The 24933-nt window shown below is 40.0% G+C and overlaps 1 protein-coding gene across 1 annotated transcript in view; it reads right to left on the bottom strand.

The window, feature by feature from the left end:
• Positions 1-24933, bottom strand: part of EXOC4 (exocyst complex component 4) — a 915110-nt gene that overhangs the window by 770010 nt on the left and 120167 nt on the right. The window contains exons 6-7 of the mRNA XM_060196593.1: positions 23348-23591; positions 1602-1776 (exon numbers count right to left, since the gene is read on the bottom strand). Coding sequence (XP_060052576.1) covers positions 1602-1776; positions 23348-23591 — 419 coding nt within the window. The remainder of the gene's footprint in view (positions 1-1601; positions 1777-23347; positions 23592-24933) is intronic.

The raw sequence follows: 24933 nt of genomic DNA, 5'->3' as shown, positions 1-24933 counted from the left end.
AGAGAGGAAGCTGGGGTGAACATGGAAGTCACTTCCTGTGTTCTCTGTTCCCCACAGATTGTGCTGATTGCTTGAGTCCATTTATCCAGTTTTAGAGGTGCTTACAGCAAGCAGGAACTTTATACTGGCCATAAGTCACTAATTCTACTTTTGAAATAGATTTAAAATCTGTTATCTTATTTGATCCTTAAAATGTTAAAAAAAAAAAAAGACACTTACTCATTTCATGACAGACTAGCAAACCACAATACCAAAACATACAATGTTAAGTTACTAGTATCTAAATAGCAATCAAAATATTTGAGTCAATACACAAATAGCCACCTAGAATCTAATATAGGCATATGGTAAATGGCACTGAAACCAAACAAATTTAAATAGGTACAATGTATAGTCTTCTCTACTAAGCCCTCAATAAAGCACATCGACAGTAAAGAAAAAATAAATTCTAATGAGTCAATCAAGAGGGTGCCCATACTTTCAAAAATGACTACAACTGACACTCGGGATTTATTTTCTCTTGCAAAGACTCCTATTTGCCAGGCAAGTAATTCCATTCCCACGTAGCTGTATTTTTCAATTCCCTACCTAGCCATAACTGTTTTCATTAGTAGGTACTGTCTAACCAAGTCAGAGCTATTTAGCTATGTCAAATTTATTTCCACTAACTCTTAATTGTAGTTCTAATTTCCATCTGACCAAATCAAATATATGTTCCTAGCACATGGAGGACAGGTAGCATAGTAAAATCTCCAAATGCCATCTCTGCAGTATCACAGCAAACAGTAATATCACTCCTCCAACCTTCAACAAATCAATCAAAGTGCTACATTTATACATTACACATGTATCTTCAGCTCTCAGAATATGCTTTTGACCTATTATTTACCCCGGTATATGTAAGTGTTGATTAAAGGAACTGCTGGCGAGATTGAGCTACATGTTTACAAAATGTTTAAGAACATTGTGATATTGATTACCTTAATCTGTGATTGACTCCACTAAGTTACAGCAAAACAGAGAGTCTGATTATACATCCATGATTGCTAGTTACCAAGGATCTGCTCCAATTTTAATAAAAGCCTGGTCCAAAGAACAAATGTTTGCTAAAAGATTGGTTGAAGTGATAAGAAGTTCATGGCATCAGAAGCATTGCCTTTAAAAACTAGATACTATGGCCAGGCGGTGGTGCACATGGTTAAGTACACATAGTACTAAGTGCAAGGACCTGTGTAAGGATCCAGATTAGAATCCCAGCTCCCCACCTGCGGGGGACAGGCTTCACAAGTGGTGAAGCAGGTCTGCGGGTGTCTCTTTCTCTTCTATCTCTCCCTCCTCTATCAATTTCTCTCTGTGATATCCAATAAATATGGGGAAAAAATGGTTCCAAGGAGCAGTGGATTCGTAGTGCAGGCACCAAGCCCCAGCGATAACCCTGGAGGCAAAACAAAAAAAAACAAGAGTTGAAAGAAATTAGATTAAAAAAAAGGAAATGTGACTCTTCTTTTTCATTCTGTGTATGAAACAGCAATTATTTCAGGTGTCTGGCTTTTATTGTTGCAATTCTGCATCAAGATAGCACCCTCCATCAAAAGATCTACCTGCAGAACATCTTGGATCTTCACCCACACGTCTGCCATGTCATACAATTTGACCTCTTCCTGCTGAGTCAGTGGAGTCACGATGGTGTCCTGCAGGTATCCCAGGACCACAGAGTGTGCAGCGGCCACAGCGTTAAACTTGTCAAACAGTAGCTCCAGCAGTTCTAGGAGCAACCTAGTGGAGAACAAATAGCATTGACACACAAAGATGGTTGACAGGGGCCTGCAAGGAAAACATCAGACTAAAGTGAAGCAGTACTCAGAGGCGTAAGCCACACGACACTGGGTTTCAACTGATTCGATTGCCAATAGCTGCATAATCTAAGCAATTCCTGGGACCTTGTTTAAGCCTGTTTCTTCTGCTACAGAATGAAAATGATGTAAGAAAGTAAGAATTCACAGACCCAGTGTAAAACCTCTGAACCAGCAGTGGCTCAATAAACATGTTATTTCCCTTTTAACCTATCTCAGTGATTACAATATCACTGCTCTGTTCACACAGACAGGGTCTCCAAGGAATTCAGGCAATTTTTCAGACAACAGATGAGATGTTGCACAGAATATGCTATTCCCTAGCAATAAATTGGACGCTTTGGTAAAGACACTAATCCTTTTAGTCATGGAAAGCTGCGTCTATCACCATTGTAGTAATGTATGGCCTCAGTTGCCTGGAAAGAAAAAGGAAAAAAAAAAAAAAGTATACACCTGCCAAGTAATCTGACTTTCACCACAGGGAGTAGCTTAAGCATCTGAATTATCCCATTTTTCATAGTGAGAGATGCTGGACACATATTATTACATCAATTTTATATAGTCAAGGACACAAAATGAGGTTGCAAGGCAACTGGGCCTAGAATGAAAGCTGATTTCCATGTCAGTGCATCTAGCCACTTCCCTCTCACCAGACTTCTAGAATGCAGATGTTTTTTTCAGAGAGAACTGGGGGCTTGGTGTCACGGGGTACAAAGTAATTCCTCTATCACTAAACCTCACAGCTTCTCTGAACATCCAGGTTTGGAAATCATTCTCTCCTCCTCTGCACTGACTAAGTATTTTATCCCACTTCTAAGAGACTTGTCACATGTGGCTCACACATGTAACTCAGTAAAAATGAGAGCCCTGCTTTTTCATATTCAGACACTTTTACCTCCTGTATCCTTTATTATTCTTTCCTGATGGCATTGCTTTACACATCTTTGTACACTTAGGAACACACAGAACAGTGGTCAGCAAATATTTGCTGAATGAATTTAATATGTGTACCATGGATGAGTATAGAAAATTCTGGAATGAGACCTTTATTGTTTGCCTCTCAGTTCATGGTTCTTAAATAGACACATAAACCAACCTCAGAAGGAATCAAAAGAACACAAGAAAGACTGTCAGCAGTGTCATTTAACAAGATTTTACTACCATAAATGAGAGGTTATGACTACAGTCTCATCAAAATGTAGAGCATATTATCTACTCCTATGACTTCTTTACTGCCCAATTGTAATAACTGATGTACCGATATGACAGCCGATAACTATCTTATGATAAAACCCTATTATCTACTTGACATTTATTTTAAGTGAGACAATCGATAAAAATTTATGTAGTTACCCCAGTCCAGAATTACACAGATATTATAGACAATGCATATTGTATTTGTAAATGCAATAGGAGCCATTCTACCTTTCAGATTTTTGTTTGTTCTTTTAAAGACCAATTCATATTTACATGTGCAGATACCTTTCCCAGAATGCTCTTCTTTTTCATTTGTGCTTTTAGACAACTACTCAAAAATCACCCAAGCACAGGAGGAAGTATATAACATAACAGCAGAAATACTTAATTCAGTGTAGGGAAGTAATCTATTTAAAACTGGTATCTGGCAACACTCAGAGGAAATACCTGATTAAGTGAGGATTCCACTTTTCAAATAAAGATAAATAGTATGTAAATCCCTAGTTCCAGTATATTAATTCACAAACTGGAATGTGGGGTTTTTAGTGGTGGATAGCAAAATAAGGAAAACAGAACCTTCTGGGTCAGCAACATAGCTAGCTCTTCAGGGATGTATATCCACTTTGTTGGGAGCACAACTGAGATTCCAGCCCACACTTCACCACACAGAGGAAGCTTTGCTGCTTTCCCTCTCTCCCTTTGTGTCTCTGTCTTCCTTTCTATCTAAGACAGCTGGTCCGGGGCCTAAGAAATAGCTCTCCTGGACACTGTGCCGTTTTGCCATGTGTAAGACCCAGGTTCATGCCGGGCCCACACCACATTGAAGGAAATAGTCTCAGAGCTGCAGTCTCTTTCACTCCCTTTGCCTGTTTTATCTTTAAAAAAATACTAAGTTGGCCCAGAGAAGTGAAGTCTCAGTGACAACACACACACACAAGACTATACACAGGCAAGCTTATGTATTTGTAGGTCTGGGTAGGAAAATCTCACTTGCCAAAATTAAACCTCTGTAGCCATAAGAATTATATCCTAATGTTTCCTGTCATCATGTTGATCCATGAGGTACGCTAATCTTTATCTTCATCTTCCCAATGGCATGAAGCACTAGGTATAGGCCAACAATCCTGCAGTGAAAGCTGAAAACACCAAAAAACAAGTGACTCCTGTCAATGAAGGCACACTGCCTGCTGTCTGGTTATCTCTAGGGACCCTAACCTCCATGGCTGAATACCTTGACTGCTAGTCAAAGATAAGAGCAACTCAGCAGCCAGGGACAGTGCTCTATTAAAAAAAAAAAAAAAAAAAAAAAGGGCTTCACAGAAAAATGAGGCATACGTTAAGGTCTGTGCTATCTAGTGACATCAAGAGAAATTACAATCTCTTGATAAAATGTTGACACAATGCAAATCTCCTAAAGACTCCAGGACAAGGCAGGCTGGTCGTAGACTATTATAGTCACAAAACATGGTGCACAGGATAAAGGAGGGAGCTACATAGTAGCTAGGAAAATATCAGAAGTAGAAAGGTTATCTTTTGGGCTCTGTCCAGTTTGAAATATCCATCAGTTTCATGGATGGAGTTCTACATTGCTTTATAACAGTACGGTAATGTACTATCTTTTTTAAAAAATATTTATTTATTCCCTTTTATTTCCTTTGTTGTTTTTTATTGTTGTAGTTATTATTGATGTCACTGTTGTTAGATAGAATAAAGAGGAATAGAGAGAGCAGAGAAAGACAGAGAGGGGGAGGGAAAGATAGACACTTGCAGACCTGCTTCATGGCTTGTGAAGCAATTCCCCTGCAGGTGGAGAGCCGGGGACTCAAACTGGGACCTTTACACCAGTCCTTGTGCTTTGTGCTGCCTATAATCCACTGCGCTACCGCCTGACTCCCCAGTAATGTGCTATCTTTTAAACATTTTATTTATTTATTAACTAGAGACAGAGAAGCTGAGAGGGAATCAGGAGATAGAGGAGACCGAGAGATACCTGCAACACTACTTCACCACTTGCAAAGTTTCTCCTCTGCAGATGAAGACTGGGGGTTTGAACCCAGGACCGCATACACAGTAACACATGTGCCTGGCCAGGAGGGCCACCACCCAGCCTCCCATGTACAGTTAATAAAACCCACAGATCCTGACATCAAAATTAAAAACCTTTGTGCTGAAAGTGATAATAACTCTAGGAAAATGAAAGACCATACCATGATGAGTGGGAGAGACTATTTGCAAATCATGTATCTGACAGAACAGAAAACAGATGGACAGAGAATTATCTAAAGGAACTAGTAAAACTCTGGGGGGAAAAAAAAACTGAACTAAAAATGAACCCCCCCAAAAAAAATGGTTTTTCTGTTCTTGCTGCCAAGACTTCACCACCCCAGCCCAATGTTTCCAGATAAAAATAGAGAGAGAAAAAGAGAAAAGGAAAGACGCCACAGCATCAACGCTTCTTCCAAAATGGTGGCGCAGAGCTCAAACAGGAATCACGCACATGGCAAAGCAGGTTATCTTCCCAGGTGACGCTATCAGCCCTCAAAATCAACAAAAGATCTGAATGGGGCCAGAACAGACTCCTCATATATGACAATGGCATTGCTCTGTACAGGACACAAGTTTGAACCCCAGTACCACATGAGAAGGACAGTGACAAAGGAGGAAGTTTCAGTGTGACAGTGTTTCTCCCTCTCTGTCTCCCGGAATTAAAATAAAAATGCCCTGGAGTGATGAGAACACACACACAAGGAAGAGAAGAACCTGGAATCTGTCTCTTTCTCTCTGTCACACACACACACACACACACACACACACACAGACACACACACACACAAGCACGCACAACCTCAATTGATATTTCTCCAAAGAAAATAAATAGCCAAAAGTAGCCAAAAAGATGCTTAATATTACTAGCCAACATAGAAATGTAAGTCAAGACCACAAACCCATACCACTTCATCCTACCAGGATGGTTATAATCAAAAAGAAAGACAGTAAAAAGTGCTAGTGAAGACAGAAAGAAACGGGGGCCAGGCAATGGTACCCCTGCTTGAGCACACGTGTTAGCATACATAAGGACCTGGTCCAAGCCTCAGCCCACACCTACAGGAGGAGAGCTGCAGAAGCGGTGAAGCAGTGCTACAAGTCAGTCAGTCTCCCTCCCTCCCTCCCTCTCTCTCTCTCTCTCTCTCTCTCTCCCTCTCCCTCCCCTCCCCCTTCCCCCCTCTCTCTCCCTCTCCCCCCTTCTATTTCTCTATCTCTCTATCTATAAGTAGGGGGCCAGGTCAGGAGAGAGATGGTGGAAAAATCTTTTCAGAGACAAACCTCCTAGTAAAACCTGTGAATTAGCTACCAGAGACAAGTTCTCCATGGCCCTGTGCAGCTTTCAGAGGCAAAACCTCCAGGTGCTAAGTGCCATGGTGACGTGTGCTGCTCAAACACTTTTCTGAGGAAATTTTCAGTGTGTTACATGCTGAAACTCACAAGATCTCTGAGAGTACGTGGATAAGAGGCCATCACCACTGCTTCTGACCTTCTCCCAAACTAGATTAGAGAGTGAGACAATGTCTCAAACCCAAAAGACACAAATAATTACACCACTGGGTGAAGGATTCAAATTCATGAGGGTGTTTGCCAAATCTGCTATATATATCACAATAAATGTGTTCAGTGTTGCGTCCCAGGCCATTCCCTGAACAGTTCCAAGATTTTTCATTTCCCTCAAAGTGTTTTCATTTCCCTCCCCCTCCAATAAACCCCCTTCAGGAGCTGGACTCCCACATCTGCCTGTCCTCCTTCCTTCTCAATTTATGTCTCCCCTCAATAAATAAAATATATATATATTTTTTTTAAAAAAGTTCTACATTAAAAGAAGATGTAAAGAAACAGGAACTCAGGCAGGGGAGATAGTTTAATGATTGTGCAAAACATCATGTCTGAGGCTCTGAGATCCCAGGTTCAGTCTATGGCAATAACTATAAGCCAGAGCTAAGCAGTGTTCTAGTCGGTGCCTCTCTCTCTCTCTCTCTCTCTCTCTTTCTCCCCCCCCTTCCTATTTCTTCTTCTTCTTCTTCTTCTTCCTCTTCCTCCTCTTCTTCTTCCTCTTCTCTCTCTTAAATAAATAAACTAAGTGTAAAAAAGAAACAATAGCTCACAGTGCTGATGGAATGTAAAATGGCACACCTGATTTGTAAAACAGTCTGGCAGACCTTTAAGCCCAGAGTTGCCACAGGGACCCAGCAAATCTATCCCAAGGTACTGCCCAAGAGGAAGGAAAACATGTGCACACAAAGGTTCATGCACAGAAACTCAGAGCAACACTCTCCATCACAGTCTGGAGGTGAAAACAATCCATATGCGCACTACTAGATGAATGGAAAAAGTACGTTAGATCCACTACTTGTTTAAAAAACAAGAATGAAGAATTGATATATAGGCTACAACCTGGGTAGACTTGCTAACACTGTGCTAGATGAAAAAAAGCCATCTCACTCTATTTATATGCAATGTCCTGGATAGGCATCAGTATAGAGGTAGAAGATATATTTGTTGTTACACAGGAGAATGGGAATGGACTATCAAAATATGGGTTTATTATTATTATAGTTATTATTATTTTGAGAAAGGCCAAATACATTTGGAACTAAGTAGTGGTGATAGTTAAATCATTCTGAAATGTATGCTTTCAATGAATGAATTGTATAGTATGTAAATATCCCAATATAAATGCTTTTTAAGAACTTATGGGTTTGAGGGGGCCAAGGCAGCATGCACGTAGTACTAAGCACAAGGACCCATGCAAGGATCAGGTTCAAGCCCCCACTCCCCATCTGCAGGGGGTGAAGCAGGTCTGCAGGTATATATAATAATATAAAAATAAAACGGGGGGGGGTGGCCACCGGGAACAGTGGATTCCCAGTGCTGGCAATGAGCTCCAATAATAACCCTGGAGGCAAGAAAGGAAGGGAGGGAGTGTGGGAGGGAGGAAGGACGAAAGAAAGAAAGAAAGAAAGAAAGAAAGAAAGAAAGAAAGAAAGAAAGAAAGAAAGAAAGAAAGAAAGAAAGAAAGAAAGAAAGAAAGAAAGGGAAGAAAGGAAGGGAGGAAGGGAGGAAGGGAGGGAGGAGAGAAAGGTGTCAGGTGGTGGTGCACCTGGTTGAACACACGTTACAATGCACAGGACCTGGGTTCAAGCTGCCAGTCCCCACCTGCAGAGGGAAAGTTTTCTGAGTGGTGAAGCAATGCTGCAGGTGTCTCTCTGTCTCTGTCCCTCTCTATCACCCCCTTTCCTTTCAATTTCTGGCTGTCTCTATCCAATAAACAAAGATAATAAAAAATTTAAAGACTTAAATAATAAACAGAAAATTTTTTAAAGGGGGGGGTCTGAGGATATGATGTAAAAGAAGCATTACAAGGACTTGAGGATTCAGAAAGGCAAGGGGGGAGTGATTAAGGCGAAGTTGACAATGTTAGTTCATACAGTGGGGAAAGATGATCTGGTTGAAGATGAAATGTACCCTCTTTCAGAGAAATGGACCCTTGTGACAACAGAAACCCTGCAAATCAACATTTCTTCAATAAAGTGATACTGAAATGGGGAAAAAAGGAGAGGAAAGAGGAAGAAGAGGAGGAAGAGGAAGAAGAGGAGGAGATGGACTACTTGAGGACTTGCATTCAAGAGGTTCAATATTTATTCCCCTGCACCACCACAGCCAGAGCTGAGTGAAGTTCTGCTAAATAAATAACCAACCATCAACTATGGCTGTTAGTGAGGACAAAAGGCCTCAACATCTCCTACGCAGTAAATAAAGAATATATAGAAGAGTAAATAAATAAATAAACAAACCCAGATCACATAGAGGGAATTATTATACACGCTGATGCCTTAAGATTCTTGCTATCAGGAACTTGGACTGGAGTTGGTATACTGCACCAAAGTAAATGACTGGGGGGGGGGGGAAGGGTGGGAGGGTCAGGTCCTGGAACATGATGGCAGAGGAGGACCTAGTGGGGGTTGTATTGTTATGTGGAAAACTGGGAAATGTTATGCGTGTACAAACTATTGTATTTTATTGTCAACTGTAAAGCATTAATCCCCTAACAAATACATATTTTAAAAAAAAAGAAAAAGATTCTTGCTATCAGAAGGAAATTCACTTTATCTCTGTTGGCTTGCTTGGTTTTTGTTTGTTTTCCCTTCTTACATAAGTAACATGTCAGAAACAGAGATTTCCAGTCTTTCCCAGCACTAATTCCTAACCCTTTGATTGTGAATAATATCTCTCCACTTTTCCAAGTGTTACCACCTATGAAATCAAAGTAATCGTCAGTACCTGCTCTAGAAACCTGAGAGAAAAGAGTTGCAAGAGTCAAATGAGAAAGAAGACAGCACTAGCTGAGGAGATGGTACAGCACTAGAAAGCACCCTTCAGGGATAATATGCAGAGTAAGTAAAAACAAATATGGTCTCGAGCCAGCATTCCCTGAAATAGCTGCCTTCCAAAGATGGATAGGCAGTAGCTAGGGAGGAAGAAGGAAGCAAGGAAGGAAAATTTTGGAAGAAAAAGGTGAAAAGATTACCCCCAAGGCCAGCACCTACATATAGGTCAGGTAAGGTAATGAGACCAAAAAAAAAAAAAAAAAGTATAAATCACCGGTGACCTTGGCAAGAAGTGTTTGAGGACAGAACTGGCAGCTGGACTCAGCAGTGAGGTGAAGAATGAATGGATAGTAAGAAAGATGAAACCCAAGTCAATCATACATTTTATCAGGAATCACATAAACAGGAAATAAATCTGTACTAGTCTTGTCCAATTTAAAGCTACCAGAAATAAATTGAAATATGTTAATATTCATATACACTCTCCCACTGCCCACACAACAGCAGACTGAGAAAATGAGTGTTTGCCTTTAGCTGCAGATATATTCAGTATGGCCTAAACACACAAAGACACGTTAAAATGATTTCCCACTCCCCTCCCAACACAAAACTTTAAATATAGAATAAAACATGAGAGGGGCCGGATGGTGGCGCACCTGGTTGAGAACACATATTACAGTACACGAAGACCCAGGTTCAAGCCCACAGTCTCTAGCTGCAGGGAGAAAGCCTCAGAAGTATTGAAACCATGCTGAAGGTGTCCCTCTCTCCTCTTCCTCTCTATTTCCACTTTCCCACTCAATTTCTCTATCCAAAATAAATATATAAGTAAATCATATATGCATATATATGTAATGAAATATGGCATCTCAAGTATTTCAGTTGCTTCAATTCTGTTAGGCTTAAGGCTTTCACACTTGATCTAAAAGACATACATAAACACAAGCAGAATCATTAACCAGAGAGTTCCTTAAAGCAAATTAAATACAGGAATAAGCCTATGAACTCTCAAACTTCAATTAACTGTCCTTTCAACCCTTGAGAAGAAGAAAATAATGCACTGAAATAAGCACATATAAACATCATACAGGTTATTTCCAGAGTACCAAAACAGAATGAGCTAAAATGCAAGACAGTGTGAGAGTTGATGAGAAAATATTTCAGTCCTGGAGCTAGCAAGGTAGGTCCCCTGGTAGAGCAACTGTTTTGCCATGCAAATGACCCAAGTTCAAATCCCCAGCATGGTACTACCACAACACACTGGGGGAAACTTCAGTGCTGTGGTTGGTCTCCCTTTCTCTCTTCTCCTTCTATCTGAAAAAGTTAGCCCAGAGTAGGAAAGCCATGACCATGACCAAAAAAGAAAAAAGAAAAAAATATATTAATTCTGAGATAGTACAGATAGATAGATAGATAGATAGATCATTAAAAACCAGTTTTATGCTGCATGATCCTGGGATCAGGAGATAACTCACTTAGTATAAGTATGCCTAACTGTACTTGAGGTTCTGGGTTTGAATCCTAGTACCACATGGGAAGCATCATGGCTATGCAATGGTGCTGGAGTGTCTCCAGTCACTCTTTCCTATCTCTATAATAGTGTGTGGGGGGGATTATCCTTAGAGAGGTCACTCAGTGGTATTGTACATGCATGAAACACTGCATTAAAATAAAAAACAAAAAAGAAAAATAATTAAAAAAAAACAATTTCTTAACACAATGATGGTAACCTGGGGGGAAGAAGGAAGGGGCAGATGAAGTGGGTACAAAGGGGGAGTCAGGCGGTAGTGCAGCGGGTTAGGTTCATGTGGCACAAAGCGCAAGGACCATCATAAGGATCCCGGTTCGAGCCCCCAGCTCCCCACCTGCAGGGGAGTTGCTTCACAGGTGGTGAAGTAGATCTGCAGGTATCTGCCTTTCTCTCCCCCTCTCTGTCTTTCCCTCCTCTCTCCATTTCTCTCTGTCCTATCTAACAATGACAACATGAACAACAACAATAACAACTACAACAACAATGAAAAACAACAAGGGCAACAAAAGGGAAAATAAATATTTTTAAAAAATGGGTACAAAGGATCAACTGTAGGATGGAGGATAGAAACTGGGATTCTGGTGAGAATCACAATGTAGTTTAAATAAATGTCAAATTACAAAATTATAAGGCTATATGCCTGAAAGCCATATGATGTGATAAAGTGTGTTTTTTTAAAAATAAAAAGTCTTCATATAGATATAAGTAAAATGTCACTTATTTTTGTAGACCTATTGAGGTCCTACTGACAGCAATCTCTACAAATTTCATCTTCACGGATGACAGTGATAAAGTGTTGAGTGGAAAAATGAAAAAGAAGTTAAAGTTACAGAGCAGTCACAGTTGTACAAGGCAAGAAGTGGCTTTGGTGTAAAGCTGTATCATTAAACTGTGAAAATGCTCAATATTTAAGGTGAGATACAACTATCTGAATCTAAATTTAACATCCAGGGAACCTTGAATTAGTCATTTGGCTGGAAAAATTTCGTTTGCCGCCAAGAAACTGCCTTACTTGGTCACAATGCAAAGACCGCACACACACACACACACACACACACACACACACACACAACAGAAAATTAATTCTCTTCTCCTACCTATCTGCTGAGACCTTAATATCAGGGTTCTACATTTTCCTACTGACAGACAAAGGTAATAACCACAGGATATTTATTTCCCTACCCCCGTGCTCTAAAAGATAAGGAAACACTAAACTCTGAGCTCGGGTTCTGTATGACAAATTAAAAATAAACTGATCATCAATTATTTTATATCAAAATGGTCTCCATTTCACCTGCCTATTATCTCATATGCACCATTTTCTTGGCTGAGCTAGTATTTTACATTTCAAATAGGATCCCACTTAATCTTCAAGGTTATCTAACACCTACTTTTAAGGAGCAGAGATAAGTTTCACCACTTATTAATAACAATCTTCATGTTAAAAGAAGTTACTATTTGAGGAATGCTGACTAATTCTCCATCTGCACTACGAAAAGAACAAGAAAAAAATTATTACTGCTATAGAATGAAAGAGGGTAAAAATAAAAAGAACATTGGACCGGGTCCTGGCTCTAGTCATCCCCTTCCTGTGTCACTTCCCTACTCAACTCAGCATCTTATGCTTAACTTCTAACTTCTGAATAGATGACCTTGAATGAACTCTTACTTCTACTGCATGGCAAATCAGCAACTAAAATTAGCAAAATCTAGGCTCTGTCTCTTATAATTTAATATTAGTTTCATTTCTTCAAAAAAGTTTTCCCAGAATATTCTATTCAATAGAATTGGAATAAAAACTGGGCAGTCTCATACAAATGAATGAAACCGGCCACTTACCAAGTTACTGGTCACATAACAAATCAACTCAGAAGACAGTAAACTTAGATCTCAGACAGTAGGTGAAAACAGAGGACACTAGCTCCTTTACTTGTCAGCAGTGTTTGGTGAAGGTTTGACACCAAAAGTAAAGACAACAAAAGGAAAGATAAGCAAATGGAACTACATGGATGAGTAGTACCTGAACAGCAAAGAAAACCAATTGGAAAATAAAAAAAAAAAAGAAAAAGAAAAGGAGGGAAAGGGAGAGGGAAGGGGAGGGGAGAGAAGAGGGGAGAGGAAAAGGCAACCTATGAGTGGGAGAAAATACATGCAACTTAGAAATCCAGCAGGGTGTCCACATCAACGTACATGGATAACTCAATCCAATAACAAAAATGACCCAATTTTATTAAGAAGTGGGTAGGGAAACTGGATGAACATTTCTCCCAAGAAGAGATACAAATGACTAACAGGAGTGTATGCTCAGGATCACTCATCAGAAGAAGACTGCAAAACAAAGCCCCAAAGGGAGACCATTTCACAACTGGAAGGAGAAGTAGCACAGCGGGTTAAGTGCAGGTGGAGCAAAGCACACAGACCTAAATAAGGATCCCAGGGAGTCGCTTCACAGCGGTAAAGCAGGTCTGCAGGTGTCTATCTTACTTTCCTCCTCTCGGTCTTCCCCTCCCCTCTCCATTTCTCTCTGTCCTATCCAACAACAATGACGACAGCAATAATAACTGCAACGATAAAACAACAAGGGCAACAAAAGGGAATTAAAAAAAAAAAAAAAAAAAGAATGAAGGGGGTGGGAGAAAAATTAGTGTAAGGACCATGGAAAACAGCATGTAGTTTCCTTAAAAAGTGGAAAACAGAACTATTAAATGATCTAGCAATGGAATCGTAAAGCAAAAAACACAATTAGAAAGGTGGCTGGTTGCCTGAGGTTGAGGAGATACTAGTCAAAGAGTCAGTTTCCAACTCTCTGGTAGATAAATAAGGAGTGGGGAGCTAGTGGGAGAGCAAGACTGATTACAGCAATACTGGCCTGTACACTTGAAAGTTGCTGAGAACTGACTTTAAATGCTCTCACCACACACACACACACACACACACACACAAAACCAAAGGAACAGAGTACAGACCTTACCTCATGCCATAATGAGAGCCACTATGTAATACATACATGCACACATGCATATATATCATGGAAACATAAATACACCATCAACTGACACAATATTATATTCAACTATATCTAAATACAGCTCAGTGAGGGGCTTTGACATCATTTTAAAAACAGTATTTTGGGTGTAGGGCAGTAGAGCAGTGGGTTAAGCGCACGTGGTGCAAAGTGCAAGGACCAGTGGAAGGATCCCGGTTCGAACCCCCGGCTCCCCATCTGCAGGGGAGTTACTTCACAGGCGGTGAAGCAGGTCTGCAGGTGTCTTTCTCTCCCCCTCTCTGTCTTCCCCTTCTCTCTCCATTTCTCTCTGTCCTATCCAACAACAACGACAACATAAAACAACAAGGTCAACAAAAAGGAAAATAAATAAATATTTATAAAAATGTTTAAAGAATAAAAAACAGTATTTCATTTCATATTTCAGTATTTCAGTCAAACATAAGAAAAAGTACCCATTGAGGGGAGACAGCATAATGGTTAGGCAAACAGACTTTCATGCCTGAGGGTCCTAAGTCCTACCAGGTTCAATCCCTGGCACCACCAGAAGCCAGAGCTGAGTAGTGCTCTAGTGTTTCTCTCTGTGTGTTCCTCTCTGCATCTCTCTCAAAAATAAAATTAATAAAAAAAAGAAAAGAAAAAAGAAAAAGTACTCATTAAATCTACTAACCAGAGATAACAATTTAAGATTTTTGATAATTTTATCAGCATTTAAGATTATATAAGTACACTCCAGCAAACCTTAAATTATTTACCTATGACCTTGCTGGTATCATAGGCATGGACTTGTACAAAAATGTATCAACATATAGTTTCCAGGGGAATTGTTTGGGTCACTTAACTTCATCAGTTTGATTCTCAAAATGAGCTCATTAGAGTTTGTTTCCTCTGGAACTGCTAGGCACACTTCTGAATGTGTCCAGCTGTCTGAGAAGCTTGCCACTGATCACAGCTATGTCACAAAGAGTAGGGGGAAGAAGAATGGTTATGTCTTTCCTGAAGGCCTAGGAAAGATGCCATCTTCAGAGAAGCTAGGAAGCTAGAAAGCAAACTGATTTGATGGAAAAATAACTTCAGGCTTCTAAACTTCATTCCATCACCAATAAGCTTTGTCAACTATCAAATGATTCTGGCTTTCACATCTGCCTGGTTCAATCTGGGGTTACCATTATTGCCCCCACCTGTGAAGAGACCAGTGGTCAGGCTAATTCAGGTGAACAGCCAGATGGCAGGCTGCTTTGCAAAGCATAAACGCTGCAAAACTGCCTAACTCTGGTGTCTGTGATTTGACAGTGTTCTCCAACTTTCAAGTATACAAGCTGCAAACTAGCTAGCATGTTGGACTTACAAGAAGCATGAGGTCCCAAGTTTGGTCCCTGGCATCACATTTTCTGGAGCAATGCTCTGGTTTTCTCTCTAAATAAGTAAATGTAAAACAAACAAACAAAAAACCAGCTGAAACAGAGGTACCTAGAAGTTCTGCATCCAAAACTGCACAGGGTTAACTTGTTAATTTTTAAGTTTCAAGTGGTATTTGTGCTGCTGGTCACTAGACCCCACAGGCACTAGGGATAAGACCTTGGGGAAAAAAAATGAACATCTTATTAAATGATCTTCCTTGAATCTCATCTTATTCACTAATTAAACTTCTTGGGCAATTAATATTCACCCAGATCTAGTTGTCTGCAGGCACAAAGTTAGCCCCACCTTTATAAGCTTGCAATCCAAACTGATAAAGTCATAATCTAGGGATAATCCAAAAGCTATAGGACTCCAAAAACTGATATACAGCCTAAGATACACGCAAAGATGCTTTAATCATGTGGCACTGTTCCTACAGAAAGGCAAAAGAATTTCACTTGACCCAAGTTATTTGTTATGTGGGTTTGTTACGTGAGCAATGAAAAAGAATCAGTGTGGCAGCCAGGCAGTGACACGCTTGGTTTAGTGCACACATTACCATGTGCAAAGACCCAGGTTTAAGCACCCAGTCCCCAACTGCAAGGAGAAAGCTTCAAGACCAGGGAAATAGCTATAGGTCTCTCTCTGTCTCTCCCACCTTCTCTATCCCCCTCCTTTCTCAAATTCTTTTTTTTTAATATTTATTTATTTCCTTTTTGTTGCTCTTATTGTTTTTATTGTTGTTGTAGTTATTATTGCTGATGTCGTCATTGCTGGATAGGACAGAAAGAAATGGAGAGAGAAGGGGAAGACAGGGAAGGGGAGAGAAAGATAGACACCTGCCGACCTGCTTCACTGCCTGTGAAGTGACTCCCCTGCAGGTGGGGAGTGGGGGCTCGAACCGGGATCCTCCTGCAGGTCAGTCCTTGCGCTTTGCGCCATGTGCGCTTAACCAGCTGCACTACCACCCAACTCCCATCTCAAATTCTTTCTGTCCTATAAAATACAAGAAAAAATATTTATATATGGACTTGTACATTGAAACATGAAGTATATTTTGTATTTTCACACCATTGAGAATATAGAAAATCACAGAATGAAGAAACTCCCATTATTGGTTCAACAGAGAAATGACCCTTAGGCAGCATGAAGACTAACAACTCAATGAATCATCAATAGCATACAAAGCAGATTTCATCTAGTATTGCCTGATCCAATTCCCAATCTGAAATTTTAGTATGCAAAACTCAAGAAAGAAAAAGGGTTTTTATTTTATTTATTTGGTTCATTCTGACAAGCATAGACATAATAACACAAGAAAGGTAATAATGAGCAAAATCTCTGGCCCAACCCACCAAACACCCTCTCTTTGTAGATTAGAACCAACAGATAATATGCAAGCAGAAAAATAGCTGTCCAGTTTTGTGTTCATGAACGAGCTATGAACATTACACATACGGCTAACTCATGTTCTATATTGTGGAGCTATTGTCAATTAACTGATTTAAGTCTTACTGAAAAGTACTTAGGTTTGGGACTAGTACTACGTTCCATGATAATGAATTGTATATTTTAGTTAACAATTGGTGTGGTAAGTCCCATAAGTAGAGAATTAATTCCTTCCACTTGCTCTAAAAATATTTCAGTAAAGCTGCAGGGGATATATTCTCATTGAAGAATAGTGAGATTTCTTCTGCAAGTCCCTGGTTCATCCTATTCATACCCTTCAGTATTTAATAGTTGGGTGTATTTAAAGCATGTTCTCACTGATACGTGTAATCAAAAGTAGAGATTTAATCAAATGGAATCATAATCACTGAAGTTAAATTTACTTGCTTCCCGCTTGCTTTGATTCGAATTAACTACTCATCTAAATTGCATCAAGGCCCGTCCTGATTCCAAGCATGTCCAGGTGCTACACACAGTGCTTAGGAATGGCTATAAGAAGCCACAAGGACAAATGCTTGACCTTGCTTCAAAGCTGCTTTCAAATGACTTTGCTGTAAAAGAAAATGACCAATTCCAAAAAGTCCTACATTTCAGATACTTAGGAGCTAAGGAGCTAACAGAGAAGGAAGAGATAAAGGAAAATGTTTCTTTGAGAAAAAGAAGCCCAAACCTGACTCTAGCTACTGGTCTAGTGAAATCATGACAAAAATTTCAGTTGTTTTGCTCTCCATAAACACCGTACTGGTACTAACTACAAAGCTAACCTTGGGGCTGGGGCCTGAGCCTTTAGACTTTCTCACAAATAAAGTTACTTTTTAAGTAAAAAAAAAAAAAAAAAAGGCTATCACATCAATATATCCTGAATTAGAGTTCTAAATTTTATAATTTTTCAACTAATAAAAGTAGTAATTCAATGTCTTTCCATGACAGCTACCAGAAAAAAAGTTTGAAGAAATGTGACAATATCAATCTTGAGAACAGAAAAACACGACTACAAAATAAACAGTTCAGATAACAATGGTAATCAATTATATGAAAGATGCCCAGCAAGCATACACACTACTAACTCAGCATACTGTTACATCTGTTTAAAAGTATTAAGGCATGTGTGTGCGTGCGTGTGTGCAAGTGTATATGTATCACAACTTTCTTAGCTAATCATATGTCACTGGATATCTGGGTTACTTCCCAGGTTGGGTTAATAGAAATTGAGCTGAGATGAATACAGATGTACATGGACCTCTTCTGATAGATGTATTTGCTTCCCCTGTCCAGAACCCTAAGAAAGAAATTACCAGGTCATCAAGGAGGTCCATTTCTAGTGTTCAGACTGTTCTGCACAAGGAATGGGTCCATTTACATTCCCATCAGCAGCACAGAAAGGTTCCCTTTTCCCTATAGCCTCAATCAAGTACATATATATATATTCACACACCTCTCAAAAAAAAATATTGGACGTGATCCAACTGGCCTGCAAATATTTATAATTTTTCTATTCAGATGCCTCCAACACACATTTGCATTTTAATGATTGTTTTCTGATTTAAATAATGTAATGTAGCAATTGATTTTTAAGTACTGAATTTACTTATTTATTTATTTATTCACCTCCAGGGTTTTTGCTGGAGCTCAATGCTTACACCACAAATCCACTGCTCCTGGTAACCATCTTTTTCCATGTTTGTTGTTGGATAGGACAGAGAGAAATTGAGAGAGGAGGGAAAGACAGAGAGGAGGAGAGAAAGATAGACACCTGCAGACCTGCTTCAACGCTTGCAAAAAGCGACCCCCCTGCAGGTGGGGCGCCAGGGGCTCGAACCAGGATCCTTGTGCCTATCCTTGTGCTTCATACTATGTTTAACCTGGTATGCTACCATCTGGCCCTGTAATGAATTTATTTTTTACTACAGTTTAATATAACAGCTACAAAATAAATAGGGGAAGCATACACTTTTACTACCCAAACAAAACTGTTTTTCACATTAAAATCAGTATCATTTCTATATTTTGCATGGAGCTTTCTTCAACATCCCAGTGAGCACAGAACATATAATGTTCTCGGCTTTGTCCAGAGGTCAGAGATACCAATGGAGTCGCCTTCCATAAGGGGAAAAAAATAAGTCTTCATGGTTTCAATTTATTCAATTATTTATTTGTGTCTTTTTCAAGAACAAAGTGGAACAGGACATCAACCTGTTCACCGCCCACCCCCCAACACACACACACACACACACACACACATTGCCCTCATATTTAAAAGGGACCATTTTCAAACAGGTGCAGTATTTATTTGTCTCATGCATGCCTTGCTTCTTTCTCTCAAGTTCTTTTCTTTGTTATGTTTGCGCCCAGATATCTCTCCATTGAAAAAAAAAATTATTTCTTCCATCTATTCATGCTTCTCTAATATGTGAACCATCAGAGCACTTTTTCCAGTTTCTTTGAAACAAAATGATATGAGGACCACAGACATAGTTCACTGACCAGCGTGCTCACCAGATCTTGCCATGCAAATGGTCCATATTTCAAGCCTGGCACCATATAAGAGTACCACATCAGCACCAGGGCAGGAACTCTACTAGGTTCTCTCTTTCACTCTCTGTCTCTCTATCTGGATGAAAAAATTAGCCTACAGAGTATTCCAGGTGGTGGTGGTGGTGGTGGGGTTATAAACATGTTCACTGAGTTAGATTTTTAAAAAGAACCGATCATTGAGCAATAAGAGTTGAAGAAATGTGTTGCGAGTTGCACAGGCTGTAAAGCATCTAAGTCATATGAAATTGAAGACAATGCCTTTTTGAAGAAATTAGGGGTAACAGGTAGTTCTGGGAGATTAGCAAACCCCTATGTGCTTATCAAGCTGGCAAAAATGTTAGGTGAAGATTTTCCTATAGAAGGAAGCAATAATTTATGGACACTGGGTGGATTATAAATTAGCACAAAGAAAAGATTTCTCCCATAAAAAGACAACAGATAGCTTGGGAATGGAGGATCAAAAATAAAGTAACAAGTGAAGTGGGTCACTGAAGTGATCTTCAAAAGCTGGCTGTGAAAAGGATCTAGTTCTGTGGGAAGTGGAGTCAAGGCAATTCCTTGGGCTGACTCCTACTTTTCTAGCAAAAATAGCACACAACATTCATTCTCTTTACATAAAGACAAATGAAAGCAGGCCTGCCATGCATCATAGCCAGAATATATTTAATGAGATGATGGTGAGCAATGAACCTTCTGGGAAAGTTATGGCATTGGTATCTTGCCTCAGAGTAGTATTTATATGTTAATGCCTTCAAGTAGGTCATTTCACAGGGATAATGGAAAGAATACTCATTTGGGGAGCAAGTCTTCCTGGTTCTTTAGAACTGTGCTCTGACTTTAAGAAAACGAACCTGGTCTGCAGAACAGCTAGTGTGTTTGCTTTTTCCATAAACATGACATAAGTTCTAGCTCAACCTTCAATACACAGTATTGTGGTCTGTCTCTGTTTCTCTCTCTCTCTCTCTTTTTTTTCTCTCTCTCTCTGCCTCCAGGGTTATCACTGGGGCTCAGTGCCTACACCGTGAATCCACTGCTCCTGGAGGCCATTTTTCCCATTTTGTTGCCCTGGTTGTTGTTATTGCTGCTGTTGTTGGATAGGACAAAGAGAAAACAAGAGGGGAGGGGGAGACAGAGAGGAGGAGAGAGAAAGATAGACACCTGCAGACCTGCTTCACCGCTTGTGAAGCAATCCCCCTGCAGGTGAGGAGCAGGGCCACGAATTGGGATACTTACGAAGTCCTTGCACTTAACGCCATGTGTGCTTAACCTGCTGCGCTATCACCTGACCCCTATGTTTTTCTATATCTGACAAAGATTACCTGGAGCAGTGAGGCTCTGGTGATGAGCAAAAAAGAAAGAAAGGGATATTTTTATCTTAACCGTAATAACTAATATAATAAAGATGATGTGGAGTATTGTGATTTCACTTCCCTCCAAAATAAATGCCATTACCACCTTCCTTGGTAGCCTACAATGAACACAAAGCACCTTGCAAACTACAGGAATAACCCTTCCTAAAACTCTAACCCTGTAGAAACAACAACCTATTGCAATGAAAGGCACAAGAAAATTAATCCTTAAGGAATTTTGCTACATTTTATAGCACACAGTCCTTGAAGATCAGCTCAAAATAATAAGCCATTTGGAATATCAATAATTTTTCTCCAGAAAGAGTAGTTCAGATCCATGCTTCCTCTATTCTGTTCAACCTCGTAAGAAAAAGTTTGGGCCCAAATACCAGATTTGTACCCAAAAAATAATAAAATAAAAAAAAAAGGCATCACAGCATCAGAGCTTCCTTCCATGTAGTGGAGTCTGTGCTTGAACTTGGATTACGTGGATGGAGAGCAGGTGCACTATCCAGTAAACAATTTTGCTGGCCTTCAGGACTGTACATTTTATAAAATGAGATCATGATGTAGACATGAAACCAACATAGTTTGTTCACTTGTACTGTCCAATACATCTGGCCTGCAAAAGCCTTTAAATACTAACAAAAACAAAAACACTAAAAGAAAAAAATATATATTCTCCTGCTGCTTTACTCCTCACAGAGAAACATTTATGTCCGGGGGCAGTATGCTGAATTCCTACTTGTAGTGGTGTAATTTCCACTTGTGAATTCTGGAAAGGGCTTTGGGAATGCAAGAGGAGGAGGTCAAAATCCTATGAAAGACACATTGCTTCTAAGGGTACTATAATGAGATCTGCAGAAAAGTTATTGATCTGTGCCCTTTCATTTTATTTCCAATATACCATAGTCATGTTATTTCCCTATGAAAGTTCAGTGTGTTCATCTGGGAACTTGTAGCAGCAACAGGGCAAAGAGTAAACTAGAATTTCGGAGTTTTCATTAGTAAGAAGTCAATAGGTCCTCAATGGAAACCCAGGCATAAGTTAAAAATAAAATTTTCAATTTAAAACCATTCTCCACCTTTTCTCAATCACAGTATGCACGATCAAAGAACATGAAGTAGAGGAAGACACCAGTGGTAAGTAACTGTGTACATACATATGTATGCACCTAGTAATACTTGTTGGTGCTATTCTGCAAGGTACCAATGATACAGTCACATCTAAGGCAAGCAACCCTGGAAGGCAGGTATTACTTCCCTCAGCCTACAGAACTGGCATACAAAGTCAAGTCGACTAGACATCAAAATCTGTGCTTATCAAAACACGAGCTTTGAAACCTACTGTGAAAGGAACAAAATGGAGGACACTTTTTCACCAGTCAGGCTTTTGAATGAATGTTGGAAGAGTTTAAAAAGGAGCTGAGGGCAGAGCCAAGATGGCGACTTGGAAACAACACCTAGTGGGAGCTCCAAAAAAGCGGCTTACAACCTAGGATTCTCTGGAGAAGGTAGGATAAGTGGCACGTCCGTGAAAGGGTGAATATGGGGGTGCTCAGGGTAACACCAAAAAAGAGTCCTCTAACCCACTCCTGGGCTGGCTAACAGAGGACAAATGGACAAAGAAAGGAAAATCTTTGGCTTCACCATTTCTGAGCTCACCCTTCCCCACCACCTCAGATCCAGCCCCATGGGCTGGCCAAATGCTCCTAGCAGGCTTCCTGTAGAGCTATTTTCTTTCAAGATTCCTACCACAACAGGGGTGTCATTCCAAGCCTTTTTCCTCTCTCTCTCTCTCTCTCTCTCTCTCTCTTTTGTAGGTGGCTGGAGCTCTACTGAGTGACAAAATACCTGACCAATCAGAGCCTCAGCCCTGCCTGGGAAAAACTATGTGGAGGTTTTTTTCTTCTTCTTCTTATAGTTGGTTGTCTTTCCTCAGGCTGCATGCCTTCCTATAGTTGGCTGCATGTCTGGTGTATGTGGATGGTTTGGAGAAGCGCGAAGCAGAGGGCAGAATTATACAGAAAATTTTTTAAATTCCTAGTAAAGTCTCAATTACAAGTATTTCTGTCCTACTTATGCTGTGACTTTAGTCTGTTTACCCAGTGTGTGCTTGTCACAAAACTATGGATACAAATTCAATTCCATTAAAAAAATGAGAAGTGTGAGAGTGGTTTGCTAAAGGCCAAAATTAACCAGATATTAAAGAAAAAAGCATGGACAGAGATAAGATCATGGGCTTATATTCAACTTTTTTGACCAGCAACTCTTATAATATATCCCTGACCAAATTCATCTCTGTGTCCCAGTTGCCTTCATTTTAAAATGTGAAAATAAGTATGTCACTCATTGGTTGAGAATTAGATAAGAGAAGATACTTAAAATGCCTTGACTGTGACTTTGTACCAGTAAATATTCAAGAGTTGCTTTGTACTTTCAATAGAAGGTTGGGCAATCAAGAAAACATGCATAAAAGAACAAGACAGCTAACTTATGTCTACTTAAGTATTTACAGATACCTGAGTTTGTATGAGGTATGGTTTTCAAGAAAAGCCACAACAGAAGATTATGTTTACTTATCCCACCACCTTTAAAAAAAAAACTGTACAATGCATAGAATCACTGTAAATAACTGTTCCCCCACCTACCTCGGCTGGTTCTCGGCCGTGAGGTTCTCCCCTCTCTGATAGACGCCGTCTGCTACCTGTGTGGTAGACCGCTTCACAATCTGCTTCAGCTCCTGCTCTAAGCGCTCTTTGATTGCCTTCACAGTCTCAGGGATTTTCTTCAGTTTGGCGAGTCCCTTGATAAGAATGCCCATGAAAAGAGTGCTGTTCTCCTCTGGATCCAATTCCAAATCCTCCTTGACGTCCTGCAGGTTTACCTCCTTTGCTATTAAAAAAGGGAAGCAAGACACGAATTCTTTTCTAAGTTTCCCAAGACTGAATAGGTCTAGTAAATGAGATCACTGATTTGATGACCCTTTTAAAGTAACCAAAGGCAGTATTTTCAGCTAGATGAACAATTAACTTACACTTACGTAGTACTGAGAGTCATAAGCTTCCCTTAAACTATACCCATCTGTTAGTGATAAGTGGTAGGGCTGACCAAAAACAACTTTATAAAAATTTCATATGGGCCCAGGTGGTGGCCCACCTGGATAAGCACACATACTACAGTGTGCAAGGTCCAGAGTTCAAGCCCCAGGTCCCCAGTTGCAGGGGAAAAACTTTAGTGTAAAGTAGAGCTGCAGGTGTCCCTCTGTCTCTTTCCCTATCTCCACCGCCCCTCTCAATTTCTTTCTGTCTCTATCCAATAAAAAAATTTTTTTAATAAAATTTTAAAAATGTCATGCTTTAGGGAAAGTTATTCTGTTGCTGTTTTATCAGAGCACTCATTTTTGGTTTATGATAGTTCTGGGGATTGAACCCAAGACCTGGGAGACTTAAACATGAAGGTCTTTTTGTATAACCATTATGCTGTTTTTCCAAGCCCAACAGAAAAATTATTTTTGAAGGGTCTAACGCTTTACAATAGTCGGTGACACATGTATACAATTTCATAATGTACCAGGCCCCCCAAAGTTTCCTTCCTCTCCTGCCACCACTCCATCCCTAGAGTCCTTTGCTTTGATGCCACAGGCCATGTCCAGTTTATGTTCCACTTTGTGCTCTCCCTCCCTGTCCCTATTTATTAAGTCCCACTAATAAGCGAGATCATTTGATATACGTCCTTCTCCTTTTGATTTGTCTCACTCAACATGATGCCCTCAAGTTCCATCCAAGAGAATGCAAAGGAGATAACTTTATCATTTTTTTTCTGCCCCCAGGGTTACTGCTGGGGCTCGGTGCCTGCACTACGAATCCACTGCTCCTGGAGGCCATTTTATTCCCATTTTTGTTGCCCTTGTTGTTATTATTGTTTTTATTGCTGCTGTTATTGTTAGGTAGGACAAAGAGAAATAGAGAGAGGAGGAGAAGACAGAGAGGGGGAGAGAAAGACAGACACCTGCAGACCTGTGAAGCGACCTCCCTGCAGGTGGGGAGCTGGAAGCTCGAACCAGAATTCTTAACACTGGTTGTGCTTCATACCATATGCGCTTAACTTGTTGTGCTACCACCTGACCTCTGACTTCATCATTTTTAACAGCTGAGAAGCCATCAGACCCAAGTCTAAAGTTTCTATCATCAGTTAGATGATATAAGCAATTGAAGAAACAGAACTGTGGTTCTTA

This window comes from Erinaceus europaeus, chromosome 8, assembly GCF_950295315.1.
Source record: "Erinaceus europaeus chromosome 8, mEriEur2.1, whole genome shotgun sequence".
NCBI classification, from domain to species: Eukaryota; Metazoa; Chordata; class Mammalia; order Eulipotyphla; family Erinaceidae; genus Erinaceus; species Erinaceus europaeus.
The sequence above is the reverse complement of the archived record's forward strand: the minus strand, read 5'-3'. Positions and strand labels throughout refer to the sequence as shown.